Here is a 12,938-nt window from a genome sequence, read left to right on the forward strand (position 1 = left end):
CATTTTCTAGGAGTTTTTAATCAAAACATCATTTTTGTAGAAATGAATAAACACGAAAGACTGGTGAAAATCAGACAGAAAAAAAAATCTTCACTATGACTCAAATACAAGAAAAACAACCGGTGGGTCTGATCGGATCTCGTCGGAGTCGTTTCTTTTCTATATTAACAAACCACAGTTAGCTTGGTTTTTAGAAAGTTGAGAAATCACACAGCAGAAGTCCAGTTTGTAAACAGGAGCACAACAAAATGTAGTCTGAAAAACATCTATTGAATGGAGGAACGTCAAGATACAGCGTGGGGAAAGGGTTAAGCCATGGGCACAATAAAGCTAATTTGTGCTTTATTATGACGTAAACTTGGACGGATGGCTAAGCAAATGTTTTGGTCAGTGTGTTGTTGTCATGTGTGTATTTTAATTAGGTTTATGTTTGGTACTTTAACATCTGCTGACGGTTCACAAGACAATCTTTTTATCATCCTTGTGTTATCGTTTTTGTGTGTATTTTAATATATAACAGTTAATTTGTCATTGTTGCTGATGTGCCCAATTTGCTTACCCAAATGTCCAAGAATTTTATCAATATCATTTTATGCCCAACTGCACATTTCATTGCCATAAATTGGAATTCTATCGCACTGGAAAATATAACTGCCCACTAAAAATAACTTTTTTGAAATATGCATTTAAACGTTTTTCCTATTAACTACTCATTGCCTATCTACCAAATTTCAAATGCAAAAAAATGATCATTTACAGCATTTGCAAACAGTGCAAATCCCCCCCCCAAAACCAAGATATTTTTGAGCAGTGGGCACATATTTTCCAGGTTTAAATCTGGGGCCTCACACTATTCCTTGACGCTACAACCAAAGCGATCTCGATGAAGGGGGCGGTTTGTACATGGACTGCGATTAATTTCAATTATTTTCAGTTAGTTGTCCCACCTGCTCCTTCTACGTTTGGGCGGCTCTGGCACGGCGAAGCTGTCGTCTCCTCTGTCTCTCTCGCCCTTTCTGTCCGCTCTCTCTCTCTTGCTCTCGTCGCCATTCCGGTTGTCGCCTTGGCGGCTGCCGCGGTCCCGGTCGCCGCCGCGATCCCGGTCGCCGCCGCGTTCCCGGTCGCCGCCGCGTTCCCGGTCGCCGCCGCGTTCCCGGTCGCCGCCGCGTTCCCGGTCGCCGCCGCGTTCCCGGTCGCTGCTGCGTTCCCGCTCGCTGCTGCGTTCCCTCGAGGGCGTCGGCGCGCTGCTCTTGGCGTCGGGCACGGTGCTCAGGCAGCCGGCGCTGGTGAAGCCCGGTATCGCAAAAGAGGCGGCGACGGCCTGGGCCCGCTCTGCGCCGTTGGCCGACTCCGTGGGCACCGAACTCAGGCTGCCGGCGCTCGTCCATCCGGAGACGCTGCTGGATTTGGCGCTGAGTTTGGGCGAGGTACCGGATGCCGCCACAAAGTGACTCTTGTATTGAGCCTGGGGAGATCAAGAGTCAAATGACTGATAGATACAAGTTCGAGCCAAAATTTTAAACGGTTAGAGTCACTTCACTGAAGATCCTTTAAGATGTTGCAGTTTCTTTTTAGCACAGATTTTTGATGTAATACAGTCAAAGAAAAGGTAGGGCTCTCTGTACCTGGAAGGCTTGTCTCATGGCAGATATGCGTTCTCCCATGGCCCCGGTGGTAGGTTTGCTGAAACCCTCGTAGCCACTCAAGGAAGACCCCCCACTGCTGCTACGATCCTGCAAAGCCAACAAATGCCAAGTTTCTTTCACCCTGTTTTTAAGTGCATCCTTTTTTGCTTCATTTGGTGTTTCAGTTGGTAATCCGATCTATAAGGAACATAAAAACTCAAACCAAACACAAAAAAAGCACATAAAACTCACAGACGTATCGGCGCCCAATCCAGGTCTTTCCTTGTAACCGAGTCCTCCCCCGCCAATGTTTAGCTTCTTTCCCATTCCACCTTTGAATCTGGACTTCCTGAACCATGGATTCTACAATTAAATTAAAAAAGATTAAATGTACACATAATATATATCTGATCATATCTACATTTAGCCTACTTCCACCACTGAAAATATGACAATTGTCCAAATACAGTTGTACCTCTACTTACGAATTGCTTGAAATTGTCCTGGTAATATTATTGTGGCCTGGAATTTACATATAAAGTACTGCCCTACTTACAAAATATTCAAGTGAAGAAAAAAGTTTGTAAGTAGAGGTACAATTGTAGTTTCACTCCTAACATTGCTAGAATGATTTATAATGAATGAATTTTAATTGATATCAAAATATCCGCTTTACCTGCATGGCCAAGTCCATCAATTCTTTGGAAACCCCCTGATTGGCACCTTCCAAATTGCGCACAAGGTCTCCGGCAAAGGCGGTGTCCTTGTTGGTCAACAGGGTATAGGCCACGCCTTTTTCCCCGGCACGACCCGTTCGGCCGATACGGTGCGTATGCGTGTCGATGTCCCGTGCCACGTCGTAGTTGACCACTGTGCGGATTGATGGGATGTCCAGACCGCGAGCTAGGAAGGACAATGGTGGGGAAAAAATGTAATGTCATAAGAAAGAAATGGTATGTAAATAATGTGGATTGTACCTTTGAGGGGAGGAAAAAAGTACCGTATTTTCTCGCATATTAGCTTCCTCCGCGTATAAGCCCTAGCCTTAAAATAGCCTTAAAATCGTTGAATTTTAAAATTTCCCTCATATAAGACGCCCCTGGATTCACAATTTTCACCTCCATATTCATGGTTTTAATAGCTAGTGTTATTTTGAAGGGAAAATCTTAAGAAAAATTCTGTTTTGCGTTTTATCTGTTTATCTTTGCTCTATTTTAAAATAAATGACCGTATCGGACGCATTGTCTTGCGTTATGTCAATCAGTCTTTGTCACCTTGCAGTTTCGTGCATGTCAAGTCTAATTTATGCACACATAAGCCGTACCCTTGATCCAGTCATCATTTTTTTGAGCGACAAATACGGCGTATATGCGAGAAAATACGGTACGTGAGAAAGTTGGCAAGCAAACAACTCTTCTAGATATCTTCCATCTCACCAGCGACATCTGTGGCCACCAGGACGGGCAGATTCTTCTTCTTGAAGTCGGTGATGACCTTGTTCCTCTCGCTCTGGTCCATGTCGCCATGCAGCAAGCCCAGGCTGTAGCCCTCCTGAGTCAGGTTGGCGGCCAGTTCCTCCGAATTGGCCTTCTTGGTGACGAAGATCAGCACCGAGCCGCTGGACGTGAACTCCACCAGGCGGCGTGTCAGCCAGTTCCACTTGTCTGCGCCGCCCGGCAGCATCTCCACCATCTGAGTCACATCCTCGTTGGCCTAAAAAAAAAAAGAAGTATAAGTTAGTAAAATTAAAGATGGCACCGTTCACGCGGGAGCCAGTGGCAGTAGCTCTGTACACTCATGTTTTTCGTGTTTTACAGCCCTTCTATCTTTTTTTTTAAATTACATTTTAATATTTCTTAATACATTACTTTTTACTTTACTTTGTACTTTATACTTTAATGTTTTTACAACTTTCCTTGTTCTGTTAGCCTGGCTTCTTTCGGCTACTTCTTTTTTGGAACCATTCAGCCATGCCTACACTGTCACACATATGGGACTAGCTGTTACAATACGCAGCTGAAGGAGCAACACCTCGGAGCCGCCGGGGATTCGGAGCGCTTCTGACCAACCATTCCATCGTGGGATAAGATGGAAGAGTTGTCGGCGCTTACCAGCAACGGAGTTGAGGGGGTTCTACTCTGCTACTGTTGTCTTCAGCTCCAGACTACTGAGGAACTGTGCGGATAAGCTTGGAAGAGTGACTCTGCATATTCTCTACCTAGGTCACAGTCTGCAGAAGTTCCCTATCTTGTGGAAGACTTCCTGTGTGTGCTTCCAGTTTTTGTTTCCATTTTCCACTTTGATTTGCTTTGTACTTTTTGCTTTTTCTTTGTTGTTCTGCGGCCTTTGCGACTGTACTGTCTAACTTATAACTCTGCCTTTTCTTGCTACTTTCACAATGAAATTTCCCGAATACGGGATGAATAAATTTATCCAATCCAATCCAAGTCCACCGACTCGTAATGTTGTTGGCATGATAATAACAAAAAATGATTCTGAAAGGCACCTCTCCAATGTCTCCCTGCACAACACGGATGGGATCCATCAAAATGTCCCTGGCCAGTCTTTCGATCTTCTTCCGGAACGTTGCGCTAAACAAAAGTGCTGTGGCAAGTAAACATATCCATTAGCAAAATGCTTTATGAATAGGAAATTAGAAAAAAAGAAAAGCGCTCACTCTGTCTGTCTGGACGCACGTGACTGGAGATAGATCGAACTTGATACTCTGGAAAAATGAAACAAAAAAAACAAAAAAATTCACTTCTTTAGTGTACAAAATGAAGAAACTTTTTTTCATTTGCCGTTTTTCACCGACCAAAACCCATATCAAACATTCGGTCGGCCTCATCAAACACCAGGTACGAAACTCTCTGCAAGGACGTGGCCTTCTTTTTAACGTGGTCGATCAGACGACCCTGTAAGGAGGGAGAAAAAAAAAGCTCACGTTTCATATCAATTTGCATTCCTGTAATGATGGGGAGGTTTTCGATAAGTGTTGTATTTCCTTACCGGAGTGCAGACTACAATTTCTGCGCCTTCCTGCAGAGCTTTGGCCTGCTCCCACATGCTGCCTCCTCCGTAAACCGCCACGGAGCGAAGCGAGTACGCTTTACCGAAACGCTTGCATTCAGCGTGAATCTGGACAATTATTAAGAGTGTTAGAATCCCTAAATTTGGCAATATTCCCTGACACTTCTTGGAAAGCTTGGCTTTTTTTTTATTCCTTATCACTGTCTTAAAATACTATTTTTCAACTAACTTCCATACCCGTCAACATGTTTTTTTTATCATTTCAAATTGTGTACGCCATATAATAACTTTTGCGTGGGATTTTTTAAGTACATTTTTTGTAAAACCGATCTCGTTTTACCCATTTCGGATCGTCTCGGTCACTGGTAGCAGACGAAAACATCATTTTCTAGTATTTTGTCATGCTTTAAGCATGATATGTGCGCGTACATTCCCCTTTCATACGCCCACCTTTTCACTTTATAAATATAGCGCGTCAGCAAGCAATGTACCCAGACAGTCAAGCTATCAGTGACATCTATATAATCTTGAATTTAGTGCATACTTTTTTGGGCACTCCGTCCATTTTGGAGAAAATTTTAGACTTTTAAGTGCGCCCTATGTGAGTAAAAATGTGCCGCGTTGCATTTGTACGTTTTTTTTAATCGCTTAATAAGGGGAATTGCAATCATTGCAATTGGCCGAGGTTGACAGGTATGAACTTCTAACCTTGGGGGGGCCATGGTATTAGTGTAATTAGCCTGTCAGTGTGTTAACCTTAGACTGAAACACTGAATTGAAACCCTGCTTGAACTTCTTGTTACCTTATCCCTGCTTGCAAAGTAAATGAGTAACCCTAAGCCATCTATCTATCCATCTCATACCTGCTGACAGAGTTCCCTAGTGGGGCACACAATAATGCCGATGGGCCCGTCCCCGGGTTCCAGCTCCTTCTGGTCCATGATGTGCACCAACATAGGCCAAATAAATGCTGCCGTTTTGCCGCTGCCAGTTTTGGCGATGCCGATCATGTCGCGGCCCGACAGTGCAATCGGCACGCCCTAGAAAGGAATCGAGTAGATGCACGTCTAAATAATGCACGATTCTATTTTCAGGGACTTGGCGTACCTGGCACTGGATAGGAGTGGGCTGTGTGTACTCTGACTTGCGGATCTGATGCATGAGCTGCTCGTCAAAGCTGAAATGGGCAAAGCTGGTGCAGGGTTTAGGTGGTGCGGCGCCGGACACCTAAAAGATCGGAATTTATCACTAGGGAAAATGACATTTACAGTAGAAGACCATCGATTGGGAATACTTACACGCAAGTTGAGCTTTTGTCGTAGTTCGACCACCTGCGTTCCTGTCAGGATGCCAAGCTCTTCGATCTCATTGTAGAAGTTTTTCTCAAATGGTGGATATTCAATCTATATGAAGAGAAATTCATATTTTAGTTTTTTTTCCATAATCAAATTGTTTTAAAAAAATATGTATACTAGATGAACATAGCATTCTATCTTTCATTCTGAAGAAATCTACATTGGACAATTCAACTTAGATAAGAAAAATGTATTGTGGCCAGTGAGTGTCCAGATATGTTAAATTATAGAACCATGCAATTTAGGTGAAAAAACTCATTAAAACATATTGCAAAACTATTTGAACAAAAAAAAGAAATTGTATGTTAAAACTGTATAGAAAATATGTAACAATGATGAACTAACCCGAAAAACAATCTCACTAGAATTTCTAGGCTAGTTTAATTGAACAGTTCATAATAAAATTCTAATATAACAAAATGTAGAAACCGCAAAGATTTGTAATGCCACTGTTATACACTATAAATTGTTATTGTTCTTATTTTTATGACTAAAATGGCTAAAAACAAATTCAACACAATTTATAGAATAAAAAATAAATGGTTATGGTCCTGAAAAAGACTCAAAATGTGATTTGTTTCCTTAGTAATAAAATAATGTCATTGCCCGGCATTGACAAGACGTCCAATTTCAGTGCCATTTTGACTGGGATGGCTGGCAAACCTCTGAGTGGTCGATAGGGGGCAGTGGCAGGATGATTTTCTTGGCTATGGGGGCAATAGGATTGCCATCACTGTCATAGTCAACGTTTTCCTCCTCCTCCTCCAGCACCAGGCCGGCAGTGGGGTTCTCTGCCATGTAGCGGAAGTAGGCCTCCTGCAGAAAGCACAATAACATGTCTAGAACAGAAATAACCACATTGAGCATTATGCCGGTCTTTTTCTTATTACGTAGTGATCATTTGAGTGACGGAACCACATGCTTAGTTGTCTTCACGAAACGAACGAACAAAAGAAAAATACATACTGAAGTTGCATTGAAAGCTATATGGTGCCTATGTAGCAAAGGAGGAGGAGTGGCGGATGTTTTCCTCACTTGATAAAAGAGATGTGATTGAATGATTCAAGTATTGTGAAGGGCTCACTACTCACTTGTTCATCTTCTTCTTCAATGTCATCACGAATACCCCTGAAAAGACAAGCGGAGAAAAAAAAAACTTCCCTGCGGCTCGTTCATACACCCAAAATAGAAGCCCCCCGCCCTCCCCAAACTTGTGTGAGCACGCAGCTTGCTGTGCTTACCTGTACTGCCGATACAAAGGAATTTTAGGGCCGCATTGGAAATGCTAAATTCAATCGGAACGCCTGTATTTCGTTCTATTACGAGTAAAAATCCGGTCAAGGTGTGACTATAAAAATGATGTTGCCATCTTACAAGAAATATTATAATTTTGTCAATTATATAATATTCAAGGAGAAATTACAGAATAACATTAAAAATGGAAAAACATTTAACTGTTATAAAAAAAAATGTTAATGTATATGAGGAGAAATACGTCCCATCAACCGGATTTAAGCTGTAATGTTATTATGGAAAAAGTTAAAAGTACAGTGTAGTTATAGAACATAAATACTAGTTATATTGTAAAACAAAGTTAGAAGAGAAATAAATCAATTTTAGTTGTAATGGTTCAAAGATAGTCGCTTGGTTTTTGGTAAATTTGTGATAAAAGACGACCTGCACTTGATGCAGGATTGTTTTTACATTTTTATTATAAGGACTTTTTTTTCTTGTACTTGTGCAGCCTATTTATTTATCGTAACATTGCAATTTTAATCCGGTAAAATGTCAAAGAAAGTCTCATAATAATGTTTTGTTGCCATATTTTCAGTGCGGCCCTAATACTCTTTCATACCATTGAAGCCAGAAAAGCAAAAAAGCAATGCTCTTTTTGTGCCACACAACAAACCAATCTATTTAAATAACGGGCATTTTACTAAAAGACAAAATAAACCCCTACACAAGAATGCCAAAAGAAAGTAAAGATAGGCTTACTTTGCTGCTTTTTCCTCGATTTTCTTAATGTCCTTTGCCGCTTGGTTCTGCAAGAGAAGAATAAAACAAATAATTTTGTCAACAAACAAAATAAAACATTACTCTGATAAATGACTATATGTTTTGCTTTTAACCATGTAGAACATGTGTCAAAGTGGCGGCCCGGGGGCCAAATCTGGCCCGCCGCATCATTTTGTGTGGCCCAGGAAAGTAAATCATGAGTGCTGACTTTCTGTTTTAGGATCAAATTAAAATGAAGAGTATAGATGTATATTACATTTCCTGATTTTCCCTTTTAAATCAATAATTGTAATTGTTTAATCCATTTTTTCTGTGTTTTAGTTAAAAAATCATTTTGTAAAATCTAAAAATACATTAAAAAAAAAGCTAAAATAAACATTGTTTTAGATCTATAAAAAAAACTGAATATTCAGGGCTTTTAATCCAGTTCTTTTAATCCATTTATATAAAAAAAAAATCTAAATATTATATCTAAAATGGTCCGGCCCACATGAAATCGAGTTGACGTTAACGTGGCCCGCAAACCAACCCGAGTCTGACACCCTTGACCCTCAACAAAGTACAGATAAAAAAAAATAGCATATTTAACTCACCTCAACCTCGGCCATAAATGCATCTAAGGGATCATCGTCGCTATCTGAGCCGCCGCCCGATTTCATTTGCAGGCGCGTCGGCGAGTTCGCCGCCGGAATATACGGCAGGTCTGCATTGCTGCCAGACTCCTCCTCGTCATCCTCAAAGTACCTAATAAGGAAAACAATACTTTTTTACTTTTTGCTCCAAAATGTCATGTCAATCATCTCTAAAGTTGAACTCAACACTCACGCGTTTTCCTCATCGAAAGTGCCTCTTTTGGCGCCGATTTTGTAGAACGGCGGAAGTTGGTTCTTTCCGTAGCCACCGCTCCCCGATCCCGACGCCCCGAATGAGCCGTGGGATTTCTGATTGAGGGGTGGTTCTTCTTTCTTCCCACCACCACCACCACCACCAAGGGAAAAGCCCCCAAAACCGAAGCCTCGCTTCACACCAGGACCGCCTTTGTTCCAATTCATGGTTGTGCTGTGGAACATTTAACATCTAATTTTAGTTTGTAAAACACCACAGGATGGAGCCAAATCTCTAACTAAAAATATAGTGGTAATTGGGTCAAGAAAGCACGAAAAGGACTAATCCTAAAGGCAGTTTAAAGGATAAGATTTTAAAAACAGTTAAACATTGTATCCCAGTATTTTGGCAAATTACTGGCAAATTAATAAGTAAATGTACAGTAAATTATGAATATTTTAAGTTTGGGGCATTCACAAACCATGATAACTTAATGAGATTAGTGAGAATTCGCTTGCTGTTGCTAAATGATTTTATGACAACGTGTCAATAAATATTTAGCATTGTAATATCTTGGTAAAACTATTGAATGAGTCAATATTTTAACAACTTAGGTTAGGAGATAAACCTCAAAACAGATTCTCGTTGACAATACTGACCCGGTTGCATACAACTAAGTGAAATCCATGCCAATATTTCTGAATTAGTATGTTAAAACTTATTTATTTAAAAAAGTATTTGCTTTCAGGGCAATCTGGACGCATATCAGATCTTACTTCAAGTACGATGCTCTAGAGTAGATTATCATAATGCTATTACTTATGTACAGATATCTACTTTTATTTGGAGGTACGTTCAGGGTTGATCTAGAAAATCTTACGTCTTAATATGTTAAACTACGCATTAGAATTGATGACAGAATGTAAAAGCAGACGATTGAGTCAATTGAGGGGATTGTTTTTCGAAATCTAATGTAGCTAGCGTAGGATAGACAAGTGTTAGCATTAGCACTAACAAACATGATCGACAGGCCACGAGCTGAGGCCGAGACGAGTGTCGGCAGTGTTTCTTCATCTTTGAAGCAAAATGCATTAAATTACATTTTACACAACAAATGACACTTCAGTTTTTGTGAGGCGCAAATACCAACATATTCTTATTTTACCTCTATGTGTGATATCCACCAAAGCACCGTTGAAGTGTTTCGAGGCAGACGAAAAAAGCTTTACGTCATCACATAAGGACCACTCACTAAGTCACCGCCCTCTTTTTGCGTATATTTTACGCGACACCAATAGTCGGCTGTCATCGGCGCACCGAGAATGGCAAGCTCATTTAGTCATCCTAAAGTTAATATTTAATCTCGATGTTCTCATGCTCAAACACTTTAATTTTTAAATGGTAAGTGGAAACGTTAAAATGTCCACATTATTACGGGAATGTTGTTGTAAAAGAAGATTCGCTTAGTTTAGCTAACGACTGTTGGCCTCATTAGCCTGCGCACTTCACCATGACAACTAAACAGCTACGACGATGCAGTATTGTGATTTATCATAAGGCTTTTAAAAAAATCCTCCACGCTATGTATTATAATCTGAAAAAATGTTTACATGTGCTTTCAGAGGTATTCCAAGGACGTGGTTTCAACATTGGATGAACAAAGGGATCAATGTCTTTTCTTGTGAGTCACATCTACCTTATCAATCATGATGGCCTTTTAAAAAGAAAAAAAAATAATTCAAACTGTGAATCTTCACCTTCTGTCTATCAGCGTTGGGTGACTGAGAAATTGAGTGCCGAGAGCCTGCGGGATTTGGAGCTTTTTGGAGGTGAGGCTTAGCTTCAAGACCAGAAGACTGTGGTATCTGTAAATCAGGTCAACATAAAACATTTTTCAACCAAGGTTCTGTTTTTGAACTTTGAACATTTGCTCCATTAGTCGCCATACTTCCTCCTTTTAGGAGTGGTGTGATTGGTCTGTGGACGGTTGGTGAAGGCCATCTGGATTTAATGCGGATTTATGTCAGGTTGAACAGTCTGTTTCAGTCAGTGTCACCATAAATAAACCCGTTATCTAAGTTAAGGTAGCATGTTTTTGTCTTTTTATTCCGCTGTCCTTACTAGTTTCATGTCTTTTATATTCTGAAGTTTACACAGTCTCCCTAATGGCCTAATACAAATATACATGTGGCAAGTCGTCCCCTAAAAGCAGTAAAATCGATTTTTTTGAGCATGTCCGTGAGTCTCAATGTCTTCATTTCACTGACGTGGTCTTTCTACCCCAGAGCAAGCTCAGGGACTCTCTCACAGGGAAGTAAGTGTCCTGTAACTGCATTGCCACGCCCTCTTTTGCCTGTTGTAAGCGTCTGCATGGATGCGGCTGTGTTCGCACTGTCTGAAAGTCTGAAAAAAATAGTGGTCACTAACGTCGTTTGGCTTTTAGGAGACGGACGGTGTGCTTCGCTGTGCTTATGCATGGCATCGCTCGTCTTCCGCCAGTACTTTGACTTACAAGGCTTTCAATTTTCCACCACCCCCGTTTTTTACCGCTCCACTGGTTAGTTTGCAGGATGTCCACTTAATGTCACTTTTGAAATAGGACTCTTACACACTTTCTCATTGCTTTTTTTATGAAGTGTTGAGAAGCTTGTTGATTGTACTACGTTTTTTTTCTGCACCAATGTGTCACTACATCTACTGTTATAATCTGCAAAATGCACCACAATGTTCCCCTGCTATATTATGGTATATGCCCTCCTTGTCTTCCTTTAAAAAAAAAAAATCTGCCTGCTATCTAGGAAAAAATCTGATGGATGCCGTAATACATAATTCGTTACTTGGACATTTTGGATACAATAACTGAGTGTCTGAAGAACAAAAATGGGATTGACTCAACTTTTTATGGCGGTTGTCTAATTGTTTCTTTCTTGCATCTTTGCCAGGCTCATGAAGACAGCAGGGAAAGTGTGACATCCCATTCCATTCCACACCGAGACACCATGGGCAGCTTCCTTCCTGACAGCAGCGCCTACCAGCTGCTCTCCGTTATTGGTTGGTCCTTCTCCTTATTTTGGTAGTCAGCCTAGAAGCCAAGCTCTGCCACAAATAGAAAATTTTGCAGTCTCACTGAATTTATATTCATTTATTTGTATTTGCCTTCAATACAATCCTGTTAAAATTCACGTGGAACTACCTTACCTGACCGTTTAAGTGAAACTGACTGTCTGTTTAACAGGTCATGGTCTAGATCACCTGATGACCGTCAACCGGGCCCGGTACAGACCCACCGGAGAGCTGGTGGCCATCCGGCGCATTGACCTCGAGTCATGTACCAATGACATGGTCACTTATCTGCAGGTTTGCGTTTGTTTGAAAGCCGCCATCTTGGAGTTTTTTTCCCGAAAACAAACCGAACTGACTGTTTTTTGTTTTTTTTTAATGGCTCTGGTGTTATTCCTGCAGGCAGAGTTGCACGTGTCCAAGTTGTTTCACCACCCCAGCATTTTGCCCTACAAGAGCGTCTTCATCGCTGAAAACGAGCTGTGGGTCATCACCCCGTTCATGGCATACGGTGAGGTTAAAATGTTCAAATGTACTACGCTTTTCGCTTGATGTGTATGCTTATAAACTTATTGTTTTTACCAGGTTCTGCCCGAGAACTGGTCAGCACTTATTTCCCTGACGGCATGAGCGAGCTCACCATCTCGTACATCCTGATGGGTGCCCTGAAAGCTCTGGAGTACATTCACCAAATGGGATACGTGCACAGGTGGAAACTAGGATAGCATCAGCATAGCTGACAAAGAAAAAGCTAAGCATTAAAACAAAAAAACGTTTGTTCTCACTTGTTTTGAACTTTCTCTTCTGGCACGAGCAGGAGCGTGAAAGCCAGTCACGTGCTGATCGCCGCCGACGGCCAGGTGCGCATGTCGGGCCTTCACAGTATCTTCAGCCTGATCGGGCACGGGCAGCGCGCCAAGGTGGTGCACGACTTTCCGCAGAACAGCGTCAAGGTGCTGCCGTGGCTCAGCCCTGAAGTGCTGCAGCAGGTAGGCTCCTGTGGACCGATTTTAGCCTCTTACAAAAT

At 41.5% G+C, this 12,938-nt stretch overlaps 2 protein-coding genes and 1 long non-coding RNA gene across 5 annotated transcripts in view; 1 reads left to right on the forward strand and 2 right to left on the reverse strand.

Annotated features, from left to right (window-relative positions):
* Nucleotides 1–11,922, reverse strand: ddx42 (DEAD (Asp-Glu-Ala-Asp) box helicase 42). 2 transcript variants are annotated; one of them, XM_077619495.1, is made up of 19 exons: nucleotides 11,748–11,922; nucleotides 10,609–10,716; nucleotides 8,852–9,085; nucleotides 8,620–8,770; nucleotides 8,006–8,052; nucleotides 7,102–7,138; nucleotides 6,674–6,826; nucleotides 5,954–6,058; nucleotides 5,763–5,882; nucleotides 5,519–5,695; nucleotides 4,635–4,763; nucleotides 4,441–4,540; nucleotides 4,303–4,350; nucleotides 4,132–4,229; nucleotides 3,062–3,338; nucleotides 2,302–2,528; nucleotides 1,878–1,988; nucleotides 1,626–1,733; nucleotides 1–1,465 (listed from the first exon to the last, which is right to left on the reverse strand). In XM_077619495.1, the coding sequence occupies exons 1-19, from the start codon at nucleotides 11,822–11,824 to the stop codon at nucleotides 935–937; spliced, it is 2,838 nt and encodes a 945-aa protein (XP_077475621.1). In that variant the 5' UTR covers nucleotides 11,825–11,922; the 3' UTR covers nucleotides 1–934. The 2 variants fall into 2 exon arrangements, with proteins under 2 accessions (XP_077475621.1, XP_077475622.1); XM_077619496.1 differs by lacking the exons at nucleotides 10,609–10,716; nucleotides 11,748–11,922 and adding an exon at nucleotides 10,017–10,172.
* Nucleotides 10,141–12,938, forward strand: part of strada (STE20 related adaptor alpha) — a 3,880-nt gene continuing 1,082 nt past the window's right edge. Inside the window, exons 1-8 of one of the 2 annotated variants that reach the window (XM_077619499.1) lie at nucleotides 10,141–10,252; nucleotides 10,474–10,532; nucleotides 10,623–10,680; nucleotides 11,794–11,902; nucleotides 12,087–12,208; nucleotides 12,314–12,422; nucleotides 12,497–12,620; nucleotides 12,729–12,900. In XM_077619499.1, coding sequence (XP_077475625.1) covers nucleotides 11,851–11,902; nucleotides 12,087–12,208; nucleotides 12,314–12,422; nucleotides 12,497–12,620; nucleotides 12,729–12,900 — 579 coding nt within the window. In that variant the 5' untranslated portion in view covers nucleotides 10,141–10,252; nucleotides 10,474–10,532; nucleotides 10,623–10,680; nucleotides 11,794–11,850. Of the gene's footprint in view, nucleotides 10,253–10,473; nucleotides 10,533–10,622; nucleotides 10,728–11,793; nucleotides 11,903–12,086; nucleotides 12,209–12,313; nucleotides 12,423–12,496; nucleotides 12,621–12,728; nucleotides 12,901–12,938 lie in introns of those variants that run through there. The other variant, XM_077619500.1, reaches the window with a different exon arrangement.
* The window catches only part of LOC144088822 (uncharacterized), a 1,876-nt gene continuing 876 nt past the window's right edge, over nucleotides 11,939–12,938 (reverse strand). Inside the window, exon 3 of the long non-coding RNA XR_013304946.1 lies at nucleotides 11,939–12,908. This is a non-coding gene — a long non-coding RNA (uncharacterized LOC144088822). The remainder of the gene's footprint in view (nucleotides 12,909–12,938) is intronic.

This window comes from Stigmatopora argus, chromosome 14, assembly GCF_051989625.1.
Source record: "Stigmatopora argus isolate UIUO_Sarg chromosome 14, RoL_Sarg_1.0, whole genome shotgun sequence".
NCBI lineage: Eukaryota > Metazoa > Chordata > Actinopteri > Syngnathiformes > Syngnathidae > Stigmatopora > Stigmatopora argus.

Excerpts from the sequence above, each read along its gene's own strand:
- ddx42 (XM_077619495.1), bottom strand. The coding sequence starts at position 11,824 with ATGTCACACTTTCCCTGCTGTCTTCATGAGCCTGGCAAAGATGCAAGA. Across the intron at positions 7,139-8,005 it reads ATCGAGGAAAAAGCAGCAAA|GGGTATTCGTGATGACATTG; the intron begins GTAAGCCTATCT and ends TTGTCTTTTCAG. Across the intron at positions 4,230-4,302 it reads CGTGCGTCCAGACAGACAGA|CACTTTTGTTTAGCGCAACG; the intron begins GTGAGCGCTTTT and ends TACTTGCCACAG.